Source organism: Xiphias gladius, chromosome 1 (assembly GCF_016859285.1).
Source record: "Xiphias gladius isolate SHS-SW01 ecotype Sanya breed wild chromosome 1, ASM1685928v1, whole genome shotgun sequence".
Classification (NCBI taxonomy): Eukaryota; Metazoa; Chordata; class Actinopteri; order Istiophoriformes; family Xiphiidae; genus Xiphias; species Xiphias gladius.
In genome coordinates this window covers 17,787,450-17,812,755 of record NC_053400.1, presented here as the reverse complement: position 1 = coordinate 17,812,755, position 25,306 = coordinate 17,787,450, and the positions used below count along the sequence as shown (strand labels likewise).

At 38.6% G+C, this 25,306-nt stretch overlaps 1 protein-coding gene across 3 annotated transcripts in view; it reads left to right on the top strand.

The window, feature by feature from the left end:
* furina (furin (paired basic amino acid cleaving enzyme) a) overlaps nucleotides 1–25,306 on the top strand; it is an 83,132-nt gene that overhangs the window by 26,055 nt on the left and 31,771 nt on the right. For all 3 annotated transcript variants that reach the window (XM_040135970.1, XM_040135964.1, XM_040135978.1), the window contains exons 3-6: nucleotides 13,581–13,679; nucleotides 21,555–21,650; nucleotides 24,561–24,689; nucleotides 24,998–25,074. In XM_040135970.1, the coding sequence (XP_039991904.1) occupies nucleotides 13,581–13,679; nucleotides 21,555–21,650; nucleotides 24,561–24,689; nucleotides 24,998–25,074 (401 nt within the window). The remainder of the gene's footprint in view (nucleotides 1–13,580; nucleotides 13,680–21,554; nucleotides 21,651–24,560; nucleotides 24,690–24,997; nucleotides 25,075–25,306) is intronic.

The following is a 25,306-nucleotide window of genomic DNA, read 5'->3' as shown; positions in this document are numbered from 1 at the left end:
CCCAGTGGCCTTTGCTTTCTCAAAATGAATTGGCACAAACCGTTTCTATTGCATCATCAGGGCGTTGTTTACAGGCTGTATTGCCATTTTAGTGCTTTAGATCTACTTTTTACCCTCCTTGGCCGACTTTTTTCCCCGAAAGCACCTAGTGACAAATCCAGCAACTTTTTGGAAAAACCTTAGCTACTTTATGTAGAAGAGAGTTTCCCTGCGAGCGCAAGGTTGGGTTCCTCCTCAGCAGGCACACCTCTCGTCTCATTCAGTTGACCTCATGGCAGCTGAAACAGACGTGAATGAGCTTCTCAATTTTTCTCTGGGTGATAATTTTACAAGTAAATGTAACTGAAATCCCCGCACGTTGTTGTCATTAACCTATGTGTACGGTGATTTTGTCAGACGACATCACGGTTATAAAATCAGGATTTTAGCAGTGCAGAGCAGCAGCTTGGAAATGGCCTAGAAGTGCTGTTTAACATGTAGTCTTAATGGGCCACGTTCAGTCACTATTTCATACTTGTTCCGTTGTCTGACAACAGCAACAGAAAAACGTGTAAATGAGAACAGCTTTATTGTAAATTCGGCTGTATTAAATTACTGTAAATGTGAGCATAGAGAGAAGGAGAGAAGCAAACCGTTAACGAACAGTCCAGCCATATAATAGGTTTTGACCTAGTGTTATTCTTAAAAGATTGAGTCCTGCATTGTTTAGATCCAGGTTTACTTGCTGGCATTCTTCTTCTTCTCCCTTCCTTTGCTGGCGCATTACTGCATTTTTTGGTGCATAACTGCCACCTGTCTATCAGTGGAATAGTGTGAAATGATTGGCAGGTCTGTGTATCGCATCACCTGCATGCATGATAACAAAACAGTGATCCACATGTAACCCTTGTACATGTAACATTGCTCCATAGCACTGCTAGTGGCACAAAATGCCAATCCTCCTCCTTCAATAAATTTTTCACAGTTTCATGTCAGATTTTTTTCTGTCACTACTGAGCTGACACTTGACTATTTTGCTATGGCGTGGATGTGGGAAAGCATAAACAAGACACAAACCTGTTTTCACAGTCACATCTGAGAAGTTATGTCTCAACTGGGATTATTATCCTTCCTTTGAATGTCAGTGTCCAAGAAGAGATTCTACAAATTCCTTATCAGATCCAGCCAGTCATTATGTGCTACATAAGGCTCGGGTGTAACACACTTTGCCTGTAATACCTAATTGCTGTTGACAGTAATTAGATGAAAAGATGACTGCGGTATTCAGGGAAATGGTCCTTTTACTTACAGTATGCCCTTTGGTTACTTTCTAAGATAAATATTGAAATTGCTTTCAGAAATATTCCATGGCTTTTTCCTGGTACTGATCACGGTTGAGATGCTGTTCATTTGTGGGAAACTTTAATGTCAGTGCATAGCTTAGAGAACTACTACCAGGTAGTTGGAAAAAGGCTGTGCCGTGAATGTACGTTTATATACTGGCAATGATCTGTCTGTGACAGTCACATCATGTAGACTACCATCAGTAAGGCCAGTTTTTAAGAAGTAGTATTGTAGACACATACAACAAATTGATGTTTGGCAACATCAATTTCTCACCTATTGCTGCATGTTTATCTGTGAAACTGATGTTGAAACATTCAAGCAAAAGGAGAAGAAGGTGCGTGCGTGTGCGTATCCGCGCGTGCGTGTGTCTGTCTGTGTGTGTGTGTGTCTGTGTCTGTGTGTGTGTGTGTGTGTGTGTGTGTGTGTGTGTGTGTGTGTGCGTGTGTAGTGGCCTATAAGAAACCAGGTACCCATTACTGGATCAAATTCACCTTTCAGTCTGTAGAGGAAGCATCAAAGGGATTTAGTTCAAATGAAGAGCTTTGTGGTAATGTTGTAAACCTCAGCTTATAGTCGTTCCTCAAACAAGACAATGGCAGTACAGATAAGTAATGACTGATCAGACAGTCAGACAGTCAACCAGAATGACATACTCAACAATTTTTCCATAATAGCCAAGTTGAGGTGCGCAACAGATACCATCCCAAACCTCCATCAGTTATTTGTAGTTGGTGTCATGTTTTGAAAAGGCTAGTGGCACTGTAAAAGAAAAGGCATAAGAAAATTTGTTTTGCATTCCTATGGATAATCTTTTGTACAAATCACCAATTTTACTGTTGCTATCTTATAAAAAAAGCCTGTAAAATTGTTAGCATTTTTGCGACTAAAACCACAAGGTCTATCACCATCTCCTGCCTTCCCAGCCCCCTTACAAGATAGCACATTGTCAAAACGCAGCTTTAACTGATCTCCATGGAAACAATAGTAACAAACAGTCTTGGGGGGCTCCCCCTCTTCCATCTGTGTGGTGGATCTTGTTTGTGATCTGTCTTTCTTTCACCCCACTTCACTTACAGTCCAGAGAGGAGGAGTACAATGAATCAGAGGCTTTTTGTCGAGTGAAGGGGATCACACACTGTAATGTGTGTAGCCTCGGGCGTTGGCAGCAGTAGAACGAGGTTGTGGCTCAATTACATGTGAGTGCTGTGCAGAAGGACACGCTGGAATAACCAAAGCAGTAATAATGTGAAGAAGCTGTTTGAAATTCATTTTGTGCAAGTGTAAATGCACATATATTTGTATATGTGCATATGTATATATGCATCAAGTATAAACTTGACAGATGCATATAAACCTAGTCATAGATCTTTTTTTTTTTTTTTTTTTTTTTTTTTAAACCGAACAAAAATATGTCAAATGAAAATACTGTAAAACCACAACCCCAACAAAAATAGTTGTAAAATGTTTTATTTGCTGAAGGCACTTTATTAAAAAACATCCCTTCACCTGCCAGTAAGAAAGCATTACGTCCTCTTCACATTTTGTCAAAGTCACTCTGCTGTGCACCTTAGGGAAACCCTCATGACAGTCCATTAAACTGAAGTACACAGGGGTTGGGTAGCTGGGGTGGATGCAGAAACAAAAGTGGCCAGTCCTTTGTGGAGGGAGAGGACAGTGATGGAAATGCTTTAGATGGAGAGTTGCTATGAAGTTAAGAGAGTGCAGCCTCCTTAAATGGCCCCAGTGGTCCCTCATTGGGGTCGGAAGAACCTTTTTGGTATTTTTCTCCAGCAGCAGTGCCCTAACAGTGCTCCAAGAGTAAAGAGGGGAGTTAAAATTAGATGCCTTACTTAAATCTTATTAGCTCCTGTCCCACTGGCAGTCACCTTTTGCACGGTCTTCAGTGTGTGTGTGTGTGTGTGTGTGTGTGTGTGTGTGTGAGAGTGAGAGTGAGAGTGAGAGTGAGAGTGAGAGTGAGAGTGAGTAAGGGAGGGGGAGGGAGGGAAAATGGGAAAAATGCAACAGATTACTAATGAGATGTTATATTTGAAATGAAGACTTTCACGGTTACATGTGTCCTTGCACTTTCAGCATTTACAGCCCAAGTGCTTCTTTGCCGGTTTTAATGCACTATTAACTTTATAATAAAAGCTTCAGATTCAGTCGTCAAACTCATTGTCAAGGACATTACCCCTGTGTATACCTCCTAAACTGACCTTAAAAATCTCTATCACCATGCTTGAAATGTCTCAAGTGATCAACCTTTAAAATAAAAAAAAGAGAAATCAGGTGATGAGACTTAAAATTTCAGCCTTGTCACTGTTGTAATCTGTGGCTCTGCTCTAATTCTGTGACTCATCGCTGTAATGATATCACTGTTCATGCTTATTCATCAGTGCACATTATTTTGTCAAACCCAGGATTTTTTGCAGCGTGTTTTCATATTTATTTATCTAACAGCGTTTGTTACGGCACTCGTGCAAGGGGACCTTTGGTCTGAGAAACAAACTACCTTAGTTGAAATGCCACTGAGTTCATTGTAAATCCTCTGTCTTTTCCATCACTGTCACTCTTTAGTTTGTCCTACCTGGAGCAAAAATAACTTAATGGCAAACCCAATCCTTGAATTAGGCTATGCTCTGTGCTTTCTAGGAGTTACTTTTTTCATTTAAGCATTATCATCACCCACTACCTAAAAAGTGATTTTCTACAGTTCCTTAAAAATGATCATGTAGACACAAAAGAACAGCAGATTGCTATTTTTCAGCAGTTTAAGTGAGTAAAATTGATAACATGGTTACGTGTTGAGTCTTATGTTAGTACCACAGTTTGAAGTTTCTTCATTACAAATGTTCACACTACAAAACATAAAGGAATAGTTTGATTTTTTTGGGAAATGGATTATTCGCTGAGACTGCACCCAGCCACAAAATAGTACCCACAATAGAACCCTGTAAAATCGCAATGTGATACTTCTGGTGTTCCTATTAAACATTAGAGATATAACACATTAAATAATAAACTTTAGAGGTGCTGATAGGTGGATTTGTTACCTTTTTAGACGGAGCCATGCTTTTTCCCCGTGCCCTGTCTTTTTGCTAAATCAAGCTAACTTACTAAGCTAACTGCTAAAAGCTAACAGACAAGAGAGGGATATCAATCCTCTCTCTTGGCAAGAGAGTGAATAAGTGTGTTTCCCAAAATGTTGACTGATTCCTTTAAAGAATCATGGGGTTGTTGTAATAATTAAATCAGTGTACTGTATCAATTCATATTTGGCCAGTTATCAACGCAAATACGTAAAAAAAAAAATGTGGGGAAGTAGAAAACACGAACCCAAGAGTCCCTTGCCATTATTAAAGAGTAGAATTTTTCCCCTTTTGAACTATATGTTGGTCAGTTTTACTGTATAGTTTAATATAGATTCAAAGCTCAGATTAGATTTATTATTCCCTCATGGTGTCAAAACCAATACAGGTTTCAGTGCAAGTGATAGAACTGCCTCCCTCGTGATTAAAAACCTGCTTCCTCCCTGTCCCTCTCCAATTTACTCCATCTCAGTTTAGCTGTCTCTCCTTTTCAGACCATGCCCAACCCCCACCTCAGACACACACACACACACACACACACACACACACACACCCAAACTAGGTAACAAGCAATGGATGCAGCTGAATTCCTCCACTAATGAGGATGAGCTCATCAAGGCATCTGCATGAGAGTCAACGACGTGTGTGGAGAGATTCTTTTTTTTTTTTTAACTGTTAATATGACTCTAATGGGACGACCTTTGATTTCTAGCAGACAGATCATGAAAAGTTGTTTGTTTTGCATCTCAAACAGATTTACCAGACAAGTGTGATTAGAAATTCATCATGTTGGAAGTTCTGTGACACTGATCACACAGCAGACTGTTGGACCAGTTTCTCTTGGTTTTACACTCATTAATGATGGATTGTCTTTGTAACTTCATACATCAGAAATTGTTTTTTTTTTTTTTTTTAATTTATTTAATGAAAGACATCTGAAAATCTCAACAGATTTGCCAAAAGAAGAAACTTAACTTAAGGATGCAGGGATTTCCTGTAAAATAGGCCACTGCGAGTCATTGCATAAGTATGCTTAGGGCTTTTTGTAGTCTTTGAAGGGTGAGATGTGTTGTAAGTGCTCATACTGTATAGTGCACAGTATTAGAAAGCATCTGTAAGGAACTTATACTGTAGCACTATATTAAAAATCCAATGGCCTTGCAGAGTTAACATACATTTTTCTACATTATATCAATTAACTCCATTTGCTTTTAAATCTGTGAAAATAGATTTAATGAAATCTGCAAAAACATACAGTATGAAAAATGCTTAGAGTTGCTGAAAAATATAATATATCTATGTAGGTACGCATATAGTTAAATTGACGCCAGAATTTGTCTGTTTTATTTTAGGCTTTTTTCTTGATAGGTAATTAAGTTTAAAAGGCATACTTTAAATTAAAAAGTACTATATTAAGCTATTCTTAAACTCTTTCGTCCGCAGAACTTCGTTGTGAATGATTAGAAATGACTGTGACAAAAGACACTCACCTGGGTTGTCAGTGACAGCCAGGATCAGTTTCCCCTCTGCCATGGTTGCCAGCGTTGATTTTGTAAGTCCCGCTCCCTTGTTGATTTTGATTGGTGGGTGAGAGTGAAGGGACATTGACGAGCTCGGCAGTGTTCCAAAAACTGAACTGTTTTTCAACTGAAAGCGTCGGGAGCACAGCGGGGAAAAAAAGCTGTGCGCTGAGGGTGTTTTTGCACCGAGGATGTTCAGCGTTGTCACCACTGAACTTAATAGGATTTGTATAGAAAGTACAATGCTAGCGCAAAAACAGCTGCCTGTGGACACAGGCCCATAATGAGTCATTTGTACAGTTTGAGCAGAAATTTTGCTTGAAAGGTTTAATACATCAGCTCCCTCTCAAAGACCACATGAGTTAGATAATCTGTAATTTTCGGGCCAGGTTATGCCTGAAGACTTTGCTATGGAAGGACATTGTATTGGATCAGCGTAGTGGTTTTCAAAGTGGGCAGAGACTGTTTTTAAATATTAATGACAAGAAAATGTTACTGGAATAGTAATGAACAATGCTGTAGTGATGACAATTCAGTCAGAATTAAATAAATAAAATAATACACAGAGAAAGGTGGGCTGTAGCATAAGGACGGATATACTATATTTTCGACCAGAAAAATAAAAAAATCCACTGAATCAGGTATGACGGATGATTCATATATTGCACTTGCCCTTATCTTTTCTGTTCCTAGCAAAGACTGCTGTCTGTTGGACATCAAAACCTTCAGGAGCCTCATAAGTGACAGTTAAAACCTGACTAGCCTGTTACAAAGTTACCTGTCTTATTGGACCTCCATTAAATTAAATATGATAGCTGAAAAATTGATTCTTCTCCCTTGAGTGGTTGTGGTGTCAACTATTCTAATAAAGCAAGAGCCTCTAAATTAATGGCCGTCTTTCTTTGTCTGAAGACATGTAAATGATATTTCAAATGATGTATGGCCACGGCTGATAGAAACAATTCATGCCCATTAGTCTACATTTGGATTGCATCATTAACACGACTATGAAGACATTTAACTGTTGCTCTGTTGAAACAAAGTTACTGAACCTTATTCACTCTTTTGCAAATATGACCGAAGAAGAACAAAATCTGACTGAAACTTAATATACCAGACTTTTACCATTGAGACATCATCAGCTCCCGCTCTTCTCAGAGCATGTCTCTGCTCTGAGAAGTTATTTTCAAAAATACCTCTCAGACGGAAGTCACAACTACTTGGTCAGAAACCCTCTCAGTGCAACACCTGCCGGTTGTAGCTCTCCTCAGGATGGACTTATTCTTTGAGATGACGTCTGACTCAATCCAGAGGCTAATGTTCAAATCTCACAGTCAGTCAGTTCCGGCCTAGTGGGGGAGTATTCACTCATAGGCCAGAGGGTCATGGCTATTTTTCCCTTTTACCACGTCAACACATTTTTTCTTTTGTCAAACATGGATGTGGAGAAAATAGCTAAAGCAGAAATCTCCATGAACATGAAAACATATCTATGATTGAGCTTATCAGGTCACTGAACATGTTGTCTTTCTAGAACAGTGGGGACACAACAGAGCACTGAGTGGTTGCGTGTTTACCTCTCAAATGTATTGACTTTTCTACAATTGAGTATGATTGCCTCTACGAACTCTATACAACTGGGTGTTTAGTGTAAGGCCTACAGAACTGTGTGTGTGTGATGTCTTGTGCTTATCTCACTTTACACTCACAGCACTATAAAGATCTCCCTTTGAAGGGTTAGTCATCTGAGGACAGTTCTCATCGACCCGTGCGCCAATAGCCCTGCAGCAGTTCTACCATGACACTGTAAACTTTTTACACGCTCATCCACTCCATAGTGTCGAGGTATGCTGCAGTGGACAAGTTGTGCCCCTCATTTACTAAAGCAGAGACTCATGGATGATGGACCTTACAATAGGCTCACGTTTGTTTGTTTGTTTATTTTTTATATTTATAACTAATTAGAAATATTCATCTCTCTTCTTGCATTTTTAATTACTGTTTTTTAAATTACTTTTTATTACTTGTGATCTCAGAGGTTTGTCATGAATATAAGCAGCAAGAATCTGTATAGTATTTAATTATATCAGTGTATTTAGTACTTATTATAGTCTTGGTACAACATTAACATTTACTGTGTACCTACAAGTTATTAAGTAATGAAAATGTCATGGGCTTTGCAAGAATTGCATCACATTAAAGTATGATGTCTGTCAACTTTAAATCTGTGACAGTGTTGCCAACAAGTAAACATCAGACTTCCCTGAAGTTATGCAAGCACACTTTCATCAGCAGTTAAAAAGAAGCATACACTGTTCCCAATTCCCAGTATTTCAGAATATTGCCTGTGTATTGAAGTAAATTTCCTTATAGTGCTTATCTAAATGCATGTCCCGTGTTTTTTGGTGTTTTGCATTTCTTATTAGCTCCTGTCCCACTGGCAATCACCTTTTGCACGGTCTTCTGTGTGTGTGTGTGCGTGTGTGTGTGTGTGTGTGTGTGTGTGTGTGTGTGTGTAACTTGGATTTGGTATCTCATCCTGAGCAGTGCTGAACATTAGATTCAGGAACTTGCCCACAAAGCGGAGGGGCAACAGTGGAAACAAACTTGAACCCGTGACAATGGCAACACCTCAGGTTACGGGTTGTTAAGTTCCTGTGGTGGGAAATCCTCTGTGTTTTCAGGACAATGATGCCTACAATTTTTGAAACAGTTTAGGGACAATGAGGGCAAATTGAGTTTAAATATCATTTTCTTAATGTGAGACAAGAGCAAGGTCAAGTGCAAGGAGAAGAGGGAGAAGTGGAAGTGAAGGGTTTTGCTTCAAGGTAAAGGTCCTCAGGCTTGGCGATTCTACTGTCTTGACCCAAGGGAGAAGGTTATTTAATTGGGGAGCCGCAATGGTGTTGAAATTTGGACCACGTGACTGATAGCAAGGCTGCAGAAGTGGGAGAGCTATTCATCTGCGAAAAGCAGAGCACATGATACAATGTAATCTGGTGTTACACTGCAGAAGAATTTATTTGCTGTCGAGATCAACAAGATGGGGTAAGAGCTCATACTAAAGGAGATCTATTATTGTCAAATAAAGGACAAAATGAGGGGTCGGTTATTAAATTGTCCATAAACTCATTGTGCAAAGGCATATAAATGATGCATTTAAAAGTTCTTTGTTATTGTCTGATAATCAAAGTATGATAATTATACGATACCTAATAATCCCCAGTAGAGAAAATCATGGCTTTTGTGCACTGCAACCCTCACTCAGCTACAAAACGATCGCTGAACAATGATCACTCTAATCGCAATGTCACCCTTCTGACCCCTTGTACAGGGGAAAAAACTGACATTTTTGCCCATCAACCTAAACTCAATAATGACAAAGTGAAAACATGTTTTTAGGAAGTTTAGCAAATGATTAGAAATAAAAAGCATGTGTATCCTTCTTTAATTTTTCTAAATTATCATTGAATGTGCCTACATTAATTTATCCAATCAAAATTAAATCTACAACACACAACAACACCAAAGCCACAGTAGACATTGAGGTCTTTGGGGCATTTCTCAGCTGTCCTCCCTGTTCAAATCTCCCATATTTCACCATGTTATTTAATTAGCTTGTTTTTGTCAACACCATTAAACAACACTATTAAACTATTAGACTAATCTAACTTCTTCAGAACAATCAAGTTAAACAGTAGACTTTGCCAAGAGTCACAAACTGTATTTACTGTATAAACACAGTAGAGGAATGTGGCCAGCAGCTTGTTGGGAATGGACAGCATGTTGATAAATAAGGTAGCTTGAGTTTGCCTTATAAGGCCTCATAAACTTAATAGTTTATTCCTACATGATTTAGATGTATTTTGGGACAATGAGGAGAGAAGATGGAATGACTAAGTGTAGTTTTGCGGAAAGGAAGACTAGCTGTTCAAACCCATTTTCAAGTGTGTGGGGCGGCTAAGTCTGCCCTGCCCTGCTTTAAAAGAAACTGCTGGTCATGTCCAGCTGTCACTGTGGTGGTCCATGCCCCTATTCTACCCATTCACCGCAGTGAGTAATTAGACTCCAGCCTCATTAAATAAACAAGTTGCTGAACTATATTTAGGAGGCTATATCGCTTGTGCCTGCATTGGTCTCATTTTCTCAATTTATCTAAACTCACTAATGCACAGACGAAATATGGTAATATCCTACATCCGGATGCCCCTAAATCAAATGCAGTTAAACGTCAAAACCAAAAGGAAATGTCATGATTGATGTGCTTGAAGTTTAACTGCAATAATGACCTGCTCTCCTAGTGTAATTTCCAAAATCCACAGGTTTTGTTCTTGACATTCAGGACTGTGCATGGAAAACAGTTTCAAATAATTTTATTGCAGCCCCCAAACCACTTTCACAATTGGTCTCCAGACATTGTTTGGCTCTTTGTAAAACATAATTGTGTCAACAGTCACTGGAGATGAGAAACCAGACCTCTTGATAAGTGCTTTCCCACAAGGTAAGTTTGGCAGGCAGGGAGGAGGCAAACATGCAAACAAAGCAGCAGACGGTAATTTTCCACTGTCTGTTAGCATGCATTTTAATGAGGTTGATGGATTAATGCTTCACTTCAGTAATAGGCTACTCGGAGAGCACCAGTTAAACTTGTTCTGCTCTATCAGTGCCTGGCTTATCACATCAGTAATGGTCACTCACAAGTCCTGATCCATCAGTTTCCACATCATTTTTCCATCTAAACGTCTTTGTTGTGAATGGCCTGTTTTTCCACTGGAAAATGTTTAAATCCCACAGAAACAATACGGTCTTGAGATTACATGGTTGAAGACATGTGCTCTTAAGTGTTGTTGCTGATTGCCAGATGACGATTGAGCTGCAGGGTAGACACTTAGCAGCACCAGAATTGGCTTCGTTTTGTTGAGTGAGGGCAGTGTGTGCGCGTGTGCGTGCGTGCGTGCGTGCGCATGCATGCATATGTTTGTAATAGTTGAGGTACTTTTAATTTGAGTGGACCTTTGTCCCTGTATGTGTAGATGTGTGTAGTTATGCATATGTAGTTTTTTTTGGGCTGTCTCAGGACAAATCTCTTTCCAGTCTGAGGTTGCTCTATCTTGACTTGTGTTTGTATGGCAGTTGTGGTAATTGTTGTCCATGCTAAAATTTTCTGTCTATTCTAAAATCTAATAAGTGATTTTCTCAAAGAAGTGCATATGTATAGAAATTAGTTGGCTTATTAAATAACATACCCACATTTTCCCAACAGATAGTGATTTCCTACGTTACCCAGTATTACTTTTGACAACTTCCAGATGTTTGTGAACTTGCCACGCTTATCAAATGGCTATACTTATAGGCCAAGACAGCAATTAGCTGCCGAGAGAGAAGGTAGTTTTCCAGTGGACAAGAAGTAAAAGTGGCACTGTTAAGAAAAAAGAACCAGTATGTGTTGTGGCTGCTGTACAATCTGTTGTGGCTACTGCTGTTGGTTGTACTGGGGTTTGTGTCTTATTCAGTGACTTTTTAAAAATATAATTGCTCACAAAATGGTGAGTTAGGAAGAAGTTGTTTTTTTTTGTTTTTGTTCTAATTTTCTGTCAAAAAAACTTGATGTTTATCTCTATTTTTAAAAAATTCTATCAAACCTCTTGTTTGTCATCACGGAAATATCCTTACTTGACATTATGTTGTCAATAGGATATCACGTCTAATAGAAAATACATTGCATTAATAAAATAGGCCCAGAAATGCAAGATGCATCACCAATAGTTGTTTGTGTTTTAAACTATCTTAAATTATCTTCCAAAACATTAGCTGAATGGATGAATTGCCCATCAATGCTTTTTCTTTTTTTTTTTTTTAAAGCCTATCCTTTCGTCTGCGCTAGTTTTATTTAGAGTTTCTTAATGGACCCTACCACCCTCCAGCCATGTCTTTGATCACTGTCCCACCTCCCAGGCTCTTATCTGGGCTAACACAATGGACCACTACCTGCTCTTATTCTTCTATTCTTCAGAAAAGGGACCATCGGCGTATTTTATTCCCATTTGCAACCTGCATTTTCTCCTTGGTCTTGTTCTTTAATTGTTTTACACACGCACTCACTGACTCTCTCTCTCTCACTCACACACACACACACACACACACACACACACACACAGACCTGTGGTGGTGGTTGGGGTTCCATGTCTGAGCGGTATATCACTCTAAAGTGTGTCTTCCCTCTTGGTTATTGCCCCCCATTGTCCACTGGCTTTGTGTGCAGGGGCCTTTTGTGTCAGCCTGGCTGGAATTGGCTTTTTTACTGTGAATAAATGGGAGCAGAGGAGGTTGGGGGAATGATCAGCTCCTCTTTTGGTGTGAAGGAATGTTGCAGTACCCACTGCAGTACCTTAGCGCTACATCCACCTTTGCTGGGGCACAAAGCATCCCTGTCTGATGACAAAAAGGGGTATAATTTCTTCTCCTTTTTTTACACCACATCTTCATATGGTAATGATTCCCATAATTATGTTTAACTCTGTACATCTCAAGTCTGTATGTGGTGTTAATTTTGTTCATGACTCTCAGTCTAACCACATTTCCCCATTTTCTGTTTAGCAAAATCATGAATTAACATTTCATAGCATATAGAGCTTTCAACACGACCTGAGTACCTTCAAAGATGTTTGATTGGTTGGCTGCTAAACGCAGTATTTAATGCTGAATGTAAAAATGTTCTTTTGGACTCGTGTTTTCCTGTCTGACAACCACTCATGTACTACATTCAATTTAGTCTAGATTAGGGTTGCAACCAACATTCTTCTCCCACTATTAATTAATCTGTATATTTTTTTCTAATGAATAATTAATTCTGCAACACTCCAAAGAATTTAAATTTACAGTGATATAAACCAGGAGAAAAGCAAACAGAGAGGCTGTAACTGTTTGATCTTTTGACTTGATACTTACTTACTTGATTTAAATTGTTAATGGGTTATCAAAATTGACTCTTTGTCAATCAATTAATTGCCCAATTGTTTTAGCACTCGTGTAGATTCACACCACCAAGTTGTCTTCCCTCTGAAACTGCTGTCCTGTGATGTGAAGTGTTTTTCTTTGCTCAGACAACATATTCTTAGGTAAAGTGTGTCAGTGCTCAATATCAGGGACCTTGATTACACAGCGTTAGTAACTGGACTGAGCATAGAGGATTGGTAAACTTTTATCACCTGAGTAGAAGTTTGCTACAGAGAAAAAGGCAGTCCAAAAATAAACAGGGCTTTACTGTCAAACAAAATGATGCTTCTAAATATCTTTGATGCTACTTTTGGTCAGCTGATACTGAGGTAGGGCTTTGGTTAACACTGTTTTGGTCTCATTAAAATAAATTCATAAATGATGGATCCTCTCTGAATGAATGAATGAATGAAATGTTTCAGTCAGGGCAGTGTTATCCATGTAAAATGGCCCAACTTCCCTAGTGTGACTTTCATGTTATATACATTTCTGTCAGGTCAGGTTAGTGTTAAGAGAAAAGTACAACTACTGTGACCAGAATATTTTCATACCTCAAAGAAACATTTATCACATGTAGAGGTATTATCAGATTACTCAGAGATTTAAATGGCCTTATGTGATAACTGATTTCATCTTTTTGTCTTTCTAGGTTTTTGGTGATTATTATCACTTCAGGCATCGTACAGTGGTGAAGAGATCGCTGTCAGATCACAGGGGAACACAAGTCCGTCTACAAAGAGATCCCAAGGTAAGAAGTTTATTTCCAATTGATGGAACGTGTTTTCATGGGTGTGGATGAGGTTTACTGATGTTTCAGGGTATACTATGGGGAGAAAGTGTGTGAGGTATGGGGACCTAGCTACACCAAAGGACTAACTATTTAGCCATAATTTGTCATTTTTGGGGGAAAATATAAATGTTTGTAACATATTGAACTTAACCAGTGGATAGTGGAGAGGTGGATTAAAGGAGGGGTAACCGATTCTGGAGAAAGATTGTTGATATTTGAGCTCAGAAACAAAGCAAATACATACCTCCCTTCAGTGCTTCTACAGAAGCTCTGCCCCCAAATTCATGGACGGGCATTGCCAAGGCAACGACACTATCAACAGGGCTAGATCGTCAATAGAGAAATATGGCAAAATCCAGAACGTCTTATACGGCATGGAAGTGGATACTCTTTCTCATAGAGGAACCACAACAAACATTGTAATATAAAATGTAAGGTAATGTTACCTGGCATAGCATTTCGAATTATGTATGAATCCAAATAATCCCACTGTGCTAACAAACTTGTGTTTTTATGTTTTCATGGCTATAATACCCTTTGGACGTTGTACAGGCAAATACCGTGATATAGAGCAAACAACGAGACAACTACCGTTAAGATAGGTTGTGGGTTAGCAAGCTGTTGCTACAGTTGCTGTTGCAGAGAGGACGAGATGGTTTCCCACAGCTAGCACGCCAGCTGCAGACAGCGATACTCACCCCCTCGCCTGATCATAGCCCTTCTTTTTCAGTTTTTGTTCTTCTGATCTTCTCCTCTTTGGCTGTTTCTCGGCCATCTCTCCTTGACAATGCGATTAATTAGTGGAGTTCAGCATGTCAGCATGTCCCAGATTTACCTTATCTTGCTCCCACTGCCCCCTTACCCCCCATATCCCATCTTCTTCTTTCCCTTGTCCTATGCAGAGCACGAATGCCCCCTGTTGCTGCTTGGCTGGAATGGTGCTATTTGGCTCAATCTGAGCCACTTTGTTTGTTTCCCATTGGCAGAGCCAGGGCTGTGTAGGAACACCAGATTTTTTTTTTTTTTTTCCAGCTCACACACAGAACAGACAGCTAGCAGACCATGTGGAGATACTCATTAAATCTGACAAAAAGTGCATTAGATTAGATCACTGACTACACCTTAAGTTGTGGGAGTGGTTTGTGAAATTTCTATATGTTTATACAATATCTCCACTAGTGAAATGGAAGTAACATAATTGTGATAAATAGATATTGTGACAAGCTATATCTTCCAAGTACTTCTAGACGATAGGGCTTTGAAAATTGGTTTTCTAGCTGACTTCTCATTAATAGAAAGAGTCAATGTACCACAATTAAATGTCATTTTACTTTGAGTCCATTTGTGATCCTTAAAGAAGTCAATATTACAACCTTGTGCTTATCCATCAAGGTTTAAAATTGTGTTTTTGACATGTGGGAATATTTAATTTGATCTTCTTTATTTGAAGAACTGTATGGGAGTCATTAGTTTAAGTCTCAGAAAGCGGCTGCTTCTAAGATGAAACTCATTCTTTTCACCTTAATTTGAAAGTTATTTTAAATTAATTGGTCATTAAGTCAAAAATAGGAACAAAGGGGTATACAGTAATCTCACAACCACAGGACCAAGAACCAAACCCTTAGCCATCGTTTTTCACTTTCTTTTTTTAATGGCTGTCTCAAACGAGCCACAACAGCCACACTTGCTGCTTTTTCTTTTACCTGAGTGCTCAAAGGTGAGCTGGCGCTTCCACGTGGATGCTCCCCAGATACTTGCACTGCTGTGAAACTGGTTCCTCTTGACTGATCTAAATTGTAATTTCACATTTCTGCATTTTCACACTGTTTTGCAAGAGAGTTTGAGGTTAGTTTGAAAATGAGTCTGTGTCCTCTCCTATTGGGAAGGACAAACGGAAGAGTGTGAAATTAACATTCATGGCTGCGGGAATACAGCCAGTATGTGTGCGGCTGTGAAGAGGGTGTATGAGTACTTTTTAAAGAATCTTCTATCAGAAAATATCCTTGAAAAAAAATCCTTGAACCTTTTGAAAATAGTTTTATAATAGGGAAGGAAATGAAGTTTTAAAGGCCTGATGACCTTTTGTTTTTGAGTCTACTTGACTAACTACTGAAAATTGCTAAAAGCTCACAGCAATGAATCTTAAATTAATTTCTTCGGTGGACAAACTATATAATGGTGCCTGCTTCCATATCACACCTTTGCTTTGACAGTTTCTTATAATATTTTGTGTTATGTCCATTATTGTTTTGTGTAATATTTGTGGACATAATTGTGTTAGTCTATTGTTTTGACAGGGCAGTTTTGACTGAATTCACACAGCTTCTCATTATCCACAGCAAAATCAATAGTTTAAATGTAAATTTCAGTTGACTGCAGTACTTCAGAGCAGCTGTATACCTGTTCAATGTCGTTTAAACAAAGACAAAACAGTCACTTTTTAAAAACCCAGAGCATCATTTCTTCCATCTCTCAATGATACTCGCTGTCAGTGTGAAAATTATTAATTGGAACTGCTGGCTGCTATGGTTCACTGGCTGACAACGCTGTCAAAGTCAGGAGCACGTTTAAACAAGAGCAGTAGGGTGCTGGTGAGAGCTGGCGTACCCAGAGCACAATGGGTTACAATGAAAAATGATCTGAAAAGACTCTGGCTTTAGATAGCCAATAGTGATCAGCTGACTCCATTACTGATCCAGCAGATTGGCTCAGGCACATCTACTCTGTAGCTGAGTCGTCTTTGGGTTCGTTGTCTCCTCCCTGATCTGAGCTCTTGCTTGTGTTATATATTTTCCTTCTAATGACTGAGCCTACCAGCACTTGAGACTTAGGAGAAATGTTCGAACATTCTCTCAAATTATATCACCATGTTTACATCTAAACTGTGTCCAGTCATTTCAGTAAATAGATATTTTCAAGGACAATTATAGTAATTTAGATAAGTATCCATGTAAGTCTATATAAGCGCAGCTGCAGATGCATTATATATGTGAAAACTATTCTGCAGCCTTAAAAAAAAAAAGTTGAAAGCTGCCTTAAGGTGTCCCTGGCCGTGCTATGCAGCTACACATACAGGTGCACACCGGGAATAAACCAACTTCTGCTGGGTTTGTTTCCATCCATGTTAGAAATGGTCCACCTCCCTCTTTGGGATTTCCTTAAACAGTGCGGCTCCATTTCCTGTTGTTGAATTCCTTATTTCCCACAGCACCTCAGAGAAAGTGGAGCATTACAGTTCCAGGTCCCTCCTGTCTGTTCAGGAAAGGTCAGCTCAGCTTGTCAGTACCTACAGAAATTTACAGGAATTTTCTCTTGTTTTATTTATTTGTTTTTGTTTCATCAAGGGAGCTTTGCAAATGCTGCAGTAACTTGCAATATTTACAAATTCCCCTCAGTTTTTATGTATAGACTCTCTCCTATTTATCATTTCTGTAACTGTATGGCAATTAACTGTTTCATAAAAGCTTTTCTGAACCAGCTTATCATTGCAAATTGCATTCACGTTTGCGTCAGCCGCATAGCTTTTCTGAAAACACTGCAACAATATTTCTAAAAGGAGGAATTTTGAATCCCCGAGAGACTGGCCTTGCAGTTTTTAAACTGGTGGAGATGAAGCCTGAACAAAAGGCTCAGTAAACTCTTTGAAGAGTGTCTAATTACTGACAAAAGCACATGGACCTCTGCCAGATCTCATAGACTGCCTACCAGAGCCCTGTTAATAGGGTCTATTGAAGATTTAAAGCTTGGGTCTATCTGCTACCTCCATGCCTTCTACTGTCATGTTTTATTCTGTTGTTGCTTTGTTTGTTGTTATGGGCAGTTTGCTCTGCTTCATTGTTTTTGTTTAGTTAGATAAAAAGCAGAGACGTAATAGGACAGACACAGCAGAGCAATGAGTGGCTCCAGAAACATTGAACTTAACCATTCATCTATCATTTGTTTAGCTGTGGTCGAGGCTTTTATTTCCAGTTTGATTATTATGGCAAGAATAGTAGCAGCTGTGACATGGAAAAAAAAAAATTAGCATACATATAAATGAAATACACAGCTACTGATCTGTACTGTAATTGGTATTATGTTCCTTTATGGTAATGATGCTTTACTTTACATTTGGTCTCAGAGGGAGGAAGCTATGTTTGTATAATGAAGAACAAAACAGTGGTTGAGCAAAATGAGTAGGGTGGGAAATCCATTTTATTGGACAGATAGCACTCTGCACCTAAACATGACCCAAGCAGTCTTTGAGTGAACGTTAATTTTGCACTGGATCAGTCTGGACATATGAGATAGACACTGTTTTCTATTTTCAAAGCCTATTTCTAATGAAAATGCCGTTTGTCAACTTCTGAGACTCTGTGTTCTGTCACAGACTTTTATAGAATTTCAAAAGACTTCACATGAAAATTGCAAAAAATGGAAATGTTTGTTGTCCCACTCCTGTCACGAAAATGAAATCTGTTCAATATGAATTAATAGTTTGGTGGTGAAAAATATGACTATTATTGTTTCCTGTTCTGTTTTAAACTGAATATAGAGACCGAAGAGAACATTTTTGATCTCAAGTTCAGTGTAATATTCTAAGTACAATAGTTAATTTTACAGGAAAGTCACTGGCATACTATATTGAACTTATAGTTAGTATAAGGAAGTGACTAGGGAGATATATTCTCACTTGTCTTGTCTTATGCATGGATCAAAGAAAGATTGCAGCTGTTATTTGTAGGAAAAAGCATGACACTACTTAGGGTAAAGAGTCAAATTTGGTCTCTTTATAATAAACTTACAGTTGATCCTTTTGCTTTGTGATTACTTTTCAAAGAAATTGTGCACTAAAATAATGTAAAAGTAAAAATACTGAAATAAAGGTGACTATTATTATACTGCTGTCAGGAAGTTATTTTTCTTATGTTTGACCGATTCATTATCTTCATTCTTTGATTAGTTTACAAACACACACAAGCCGCTTATCTGTGTCAAATGAATTACTTATGAATTGTACTAATGAAGTCTTTTTCTAGCACATTAATTGGAAAATCACGTCTTTGCTATGTTTTGAACGACATCTCCAAGAACTGTGTGTGATATTAAGATCAGTTACACCTTTGCGGCTGTTGTAACTGTTTCTATTACCAAATAAGAAGGATTTTTTTATGGTCATGTCACGACGATAAGACCCTTAAGGCACAAATCAAGTGTTTGGATTGAAGTTTAAGCATATACTGTAAGTAAATGCACTCCCAGTTTTACATGTCGGCGTAATTTAGAGTCGTCGTGCCAGTCTGTCTAGTTAGACCCAGTAACATTTCTGTAACATTTCCGACGCAGCTCAAGTGTGAAGAAAAGCTGTCCCATTGACAGGAAGGAATGCACAAGAGGTTGTTACATGCGATGGTTTTGTATATAGTATGCATAACAATACAAAGGAAATTAAGCTACACCGTGTGCCACAGTAATAATGATGAGCAGATTTGATGCAATGCAAGCCACACAAAGCCACACAATGCAGTAAACAGTCCATTGGCTTGTACATTACACGCAACTTCCTGTGTTCTCTTAAGAAAACTGTCATCTTTTAAAAGAATCAGCATGGAAATGTTCCACAACAGAGACACACTCTACGTATGTGTGAAAACAAGGTTTCATGTGTGATTGAGAAAGCAAATGAGGACATGGAAGAGGGGAAATCACGTACACTGCCTTATGATGCAGAAGAAAAAAAGATTTCTGTCTGACTAAAAATCACATGGACTAGTTTAATGAAGTTGAATTTTGTCCATTTATACAACTGAGTCTTTGTCACTCTGACTGTAGAGATCCCTTTTCTTTAAAACAGAGAGCCAATACTAAAGCCTGAGTGAGAGAAGAGCGTCAATAACTGCCGCTCTGTCTCTAAACTACCCTGTCAATTCCCACGCTGAGACCACTTTCCCGTTCACTTGAATGGGAAAGTGGTCTCAGATTTTTGAACCCCACTGTATATGTGGTTTGTGAATCTCGAGGGGTGTGAGTCTCTTCCCCCTACACATTTCAAGATCAAGACACATATTTATTGATTCAGAGAAGATAAGTTTGAGCATCCGATATGATGGCATTCATTTTAGATTTGATATTATTTGATTCAATGCTACGAGAAGCAGTAGTGAATTAATTTTTTTCAGTCTTATCTCATCTCTGCATAGGAGTCATTGTGATGCACATTACATTGTTAAAAAACAAAAATCATGAATATTGGCAAAATAATTATTATGGCTAATAATCTTTATCCTATATTATATATTATATATATTACATATTATATATTATATGTATACCAGTTTCCGAGCACTTGCACATTTTACTGCAAGATGTACCAACCTGATTTATCTTCTTATTAGCGTCTGCAAGAGAATTTGCCAGAATAAAATGCAGGGGCAGTAGGGCACAGGCATATTTTTTTTGAATCTGGTAGATAAGATTTCTTTTCCACAGGCTGACAACACCAGCACAAAGAAAAACTTTATTTTTATTTATTTATTTTTTTTAATAGACATATTCTTATTTTATATTCTGAGCATATTTTTCTGAGGAGAAAAATTCACAAAAGCGTGTCAGTGGTTTGTGATTTATTTTGTTCATCTGTCTATGATGATCTTTGCAGTACGAATACAGATAGCTTACCAGTGATTTCCTCTTACCCCAAGCACTGAATGCACATGCTTATTGGAGGAGAGTTGAAAGTTGGATGTAGTGTTTTCAACTTACATGTATGTCGCCAAAAGTTTTCTGTCATATCTGTCTGCCTTTGTTGGCAGTAGTGGAAAAAGCAGTCACCCAATTCTGTGTGTACTGTAAACTGCCACAGCTACACCTCACAGGGCTGACCTCATCTTCCCAGTAAGGGTCGGATGAACCCTGGTGGAAACGTCTCCTCCACTTAGACTGATTGAGCCTCTCACCAGTGAAGGGAGTGACATTAAAATGAACTCATACACAAACCACTCTGCTCTTTGAAGTGAAATTATTCCATTATACCGTTATATTATGGTAGTGTTGGATTGGCATCGCTTCAGTGTACCAGCTAATGTGACCTTCATTACATCGTTTCTCTTTTACTCGTGTCTCTAGCGATCAGCAGAGGTGGAGAGAGAGAGAGAGAGAGATGGAGGTGTGCTGTGATTTGGTTGTCCTTCACATCAGGTGCTCTGTCCTTGCGGCAGGCAGTTCTCTATCTTCCTACTCTGACACATTCTTTTTCTGCTCTTGTCTACCCAGGCGTTTTTGCTATACAGCAGGCGCAATTCTGCCTGGGTAGACAAGGGCAGTATTTTCACTCTATGCAATCTGCTTCTGTCAACACTTTCTGCAGGAGCCTGCGCATTACGAAAGCCAGCTGCAGACTGGGTTGCTGTCGGGTTGTCAGACTTGTATTGAATTTGTACGTCTGTGTGTGTATTGTTAGTGTGCATGCGTGTTTGGGTGCACCGATAAGCATAATAGATTCTGGTGCATCCCATTTTACACCAATCCAGAGATTTTAATTAGTCTCAGGGTGCTCTGGAATTCATCAGCGGGTCTCATTAGTGACAAGTCCACGATACCCCTGTGCCTCTAATCTCACTTTGTCTGCTGTCATCCCGCTGAGAATGGGGATCTCTATTAATGCATTTGACATGGTGACCCTCATGGCCAGCACATAATAATTTCTTGGTTTGTTTGGTTTTTTTGTTTTTTTTAAATTTTAATATGACGGTGAGCAGTGCGGTTTGCAGCAGTATTTTTGCTTTACCGAGCATCACCTCACCTTTTTGTTTACATTACTAATCTCTTTGTGTGTTTGTGAATTTTTTTGTTTAGGTGACTTGGGCAGAACAACAGGTGTCGAAACGGAGGAAAAAGAGGGATGCTTTCGAAGAACCTTTAGATCCTAAGTTCAGAGACCAGTGGTACCTGGTGAGTATAAACAGAAACTGCACTTAACAAAAGAGTATTTGTGTGTTGTCAGTGATTTGTGTGTGTCCGTGGGACATAATTCTGTGCTGCACACTGGTTGAGGTTTTCATCCGCCCGAAGTCAATACAGGTAATTAAATTTGTGGCTGTGATGTTTCCCCCGAGTCAAAAGACATGCTTGTATGAATCCAATATCCTGTCTTCGTGTGAAATGCTGTTGTGCTTCTTGTTTGCAGAAAAAGAAGCACAAGTCTGAGTGACTTCACCTAAAGGATTTTGCTATAACAATAGCATACACATACAGAGCGCCTTTTGAATTCTGAATTGCAAGCTTTTAGAAATTGATAGTTTACTTTAGTCCATAGACAGCACGGCATCAAAGACGGAAAGCAGAGAGCGAGGCAGAGGTGATTTATCTTGAAGCTCTCCTGTTTTCAGTTGATTGATTTTCACTTTTGACTTGAAGAATGTCACTGATACATTGGCCTGTTAAAAGCAGCAGTAACAACCCCTGAGACTTTCTGTTTAGTTCCAGTCTTTTTTTGAATTACTGTGAGGGTGCTTCAGGCAGAAGAATAAGAAGATTCATGCTGATGCAAAACTGACTTGCATCACCAGTTGCTCAAAATGTCTGTGCTTTAACAGACTCTGTTCCCCGTTGTGTTTGGAATAGATAGTGGGTAACTGATAGTAAAACCTGTATTTGATTCATATGGATATGGCATAGTTTTGTGCAAAAATTAACAAGCACTTTCAGTATCTTTTAGGGCTGCAACTAATGATTATTTTCATTGATTAATCTGCCTTTTACTTTCTCAATTAATCAAGTAGTCCTAGTAATAACCAGAGTATTGCACTGACATTCATATATGGCAAAAATAAAAATTAAAAATGACTAAATGATTAACCAATTATCAAAATAGCTGCCAAATTTTCTTATAATCAACTAATCAATTAATTGTTGCAGCTCTGTACCATTTCCAATAGTATCAGATAAAGACATGACTAATTAATATATTATAATTAAAAACAAACTGTGTAAAAGTTATTACTAAAGCTTCTGTGCTGCTATTTGTGAATATGAATCATTTTGTGGTCCTTTAAACAGTTGCTGAACTTGTATGAGTGGAAAACATAAAAATAAAGATTGATTTCTATTCATAGGTTTGTTGGCACCTCAAGGTTGCAAAGCTCATTAAACACTAAAACACTTGAAAACTAGAGCAACACCTTTGCGATTTTCAGATGTTTTCCACTAATGGGATCGCCCGAGCTTTGTACAGAATATAAATGGTAACATGTCACCATGGGTACAAATAACACGTGAACTTGTTAGTTGTTACCAGGATTTTAGACCATCAGATGAACATTAATCTGTGGTGGATGAAAAGTTATTCGGATTCATCTAGGTACCATGAATGTCTGTACCATATTTAATGACAGTCCTTCCAATCTATCTTGAGATGACTAACATCCTTGGTGCATTGCTGTTAGCACGGCTTAAAAAAAAAAAAAAAAAAAAAACACCTCTATGCTATTTGAATGGTGGTAACAATTTCCTGAAAAACTCTACTGAAAGAAAATGGATGCATTAGGGCTTCAGATGGTGTTGGTTTCATTCGTGGTTGTGGTCATGTGACATCAATTTTACTAACCTAATTTCTCTCTGCATTTGAGCTGTTTTTGAATTTTCAGCATTCCAGTTGCTAATTGTGGACAGGTAATATTTTGTCCAAATAAGTGCACTCTGCTGACCTATAGAAAAAAAACATAATTTGCTCTCATTACCAGAGTACATTTGGTGTATTTTAAATAATAGGTAATTATAGTCCATATAATATATTAATTTAGTAATTATAGTAGTAATACCTCTAACTACTGGTAGTAATAAGTCTGCATCTTATTAAAACTGAACCCCCCCTGGCCAGAGGAGAGTGTGGGTGGGTCTGTTGGCACGGTGTCCTTGATGGACAGATGCTTCTTATATTCTTATATTCATTTATATGATTATCTGAAGATTTTTTTTTCAACGGATAAATAATGGGCAAGCCTCAAAACGAGATCTCAAGCTGTACACATGCTCATATGCTCAAGATGTCAGTGTGCAGAAGGAACATGGACATCGAGGAAGAAGGAGAAGGACTGGAACAATATTCAGAACGAAAGCTTGTACATGCCTCTAATTTGTTATTCACTTAGCGTGTCAGCCACAAAAGGCCTTTTTCAATCTGCATCAGCATTGCAGATCACAACTCTAAGCTTTAACTGATTTTCTTCTCAATGGTTTAAATGTCAGTGATATTATAAGGTTGAGGAACAAACCTCATCCTGTGTGATAGACTACGCTCACTAGGGTCTGAAATCTAAGAGGTAACTGTGGTGATTGGTACACCTGAGACTTTAGATTTAACTAATGTTACACTTTAAAAAGAAGAGCTTTGGACATGAAAACCGGACATGGCGTTTGACCAAAGGTCAAGTTGAATGTCAAAAGCATATCAGAAGGCATACGGAATGTCTAATCTGAGTCATCATCCAGTTCACTGGTGCTTTGCTTTGCTTGTTTTTAATAATAAATGCAATAAATACAAGCATGGCACCGGTGCTTTTGGAACAGAGATACTCTTTGGTACCTTGCAATACTGCCCTCCCCTCACTGAGAAACTTCAGTTTTTTGCTAAGGAGGTATGACTGAAATTCAATAAGCAGCACCTCTCTTTTTCCCCAGATGCTTCAGTCAGAAACTCAGTCTTCATCTAAGTGTCTTAAATGCTGATTTTTTTTTTTTTTTTTCTTTTTTTTCTCAAGAGTGAGCCTTTCAAAATTCAGTTAAAAGCACAGTCTTGTCAGCACTCAGGTGTCTCTCAGATAATTAGATTCCATCTAAGTTATTTGCTTTCTCCATCCTCAGTACAACAGCAACCACCGTGACTTGAATGCCAAATCTGCGTGGCAGTTGGGCTACACTGGTAAAGGGGTGGTGGTGTCCATCCTGGATGATGGAATAGAGAAGAACCATCCGGACCTGATGCAGAACTACGTGAGTTGAACTCCTAAATGAGCTGAAACATTATGTTTTCCATGGAGAAGCTGTGTTACTGCAGCTGCAAACAGAATGAAGTTAAGAATTGAATAAATAGATCAGATTTTGAATTATAACATAGTGTCTTCCTTCTTCTCAAACAGAATGCCTGATGGTATATAAATTTTGAGGTTTTCAAGTTTTGGCAGTGTTTTTAGAAAAAAAAAAAAAAAATACTTCAGTGTACCGAAATGATTTGAATCTCCAAACTCACTCATAAAAAGATGTTTCTGTATCTGACTCTAAGACCTTATATTTCTGTAAAGGACCCGGATGCCAGCTACGATGTGAATGATGGTGACCCAGATCCTCAGCCCCGATACACGCAGCTTAATGATAACAGGTAGAGTAGAAATCAGCACAGGTAACAATGTAAATTCCACTCTTGTCTTTGTCTTTTGGCATGCCCTGGAACCATCCACTCGTGTTTCTTTAAATGCCGTGTGTGCGTGCGTGCTTGCGTGCGTGCGGTCTCTTGGTCATTAGTTTGTCCCTCACACTGTCTGATAGCTGCTAGCGTATATGTAAATAGGTCTTTGACTTTACTGTTCACCATCCACTGTTGAGTCTAAAGG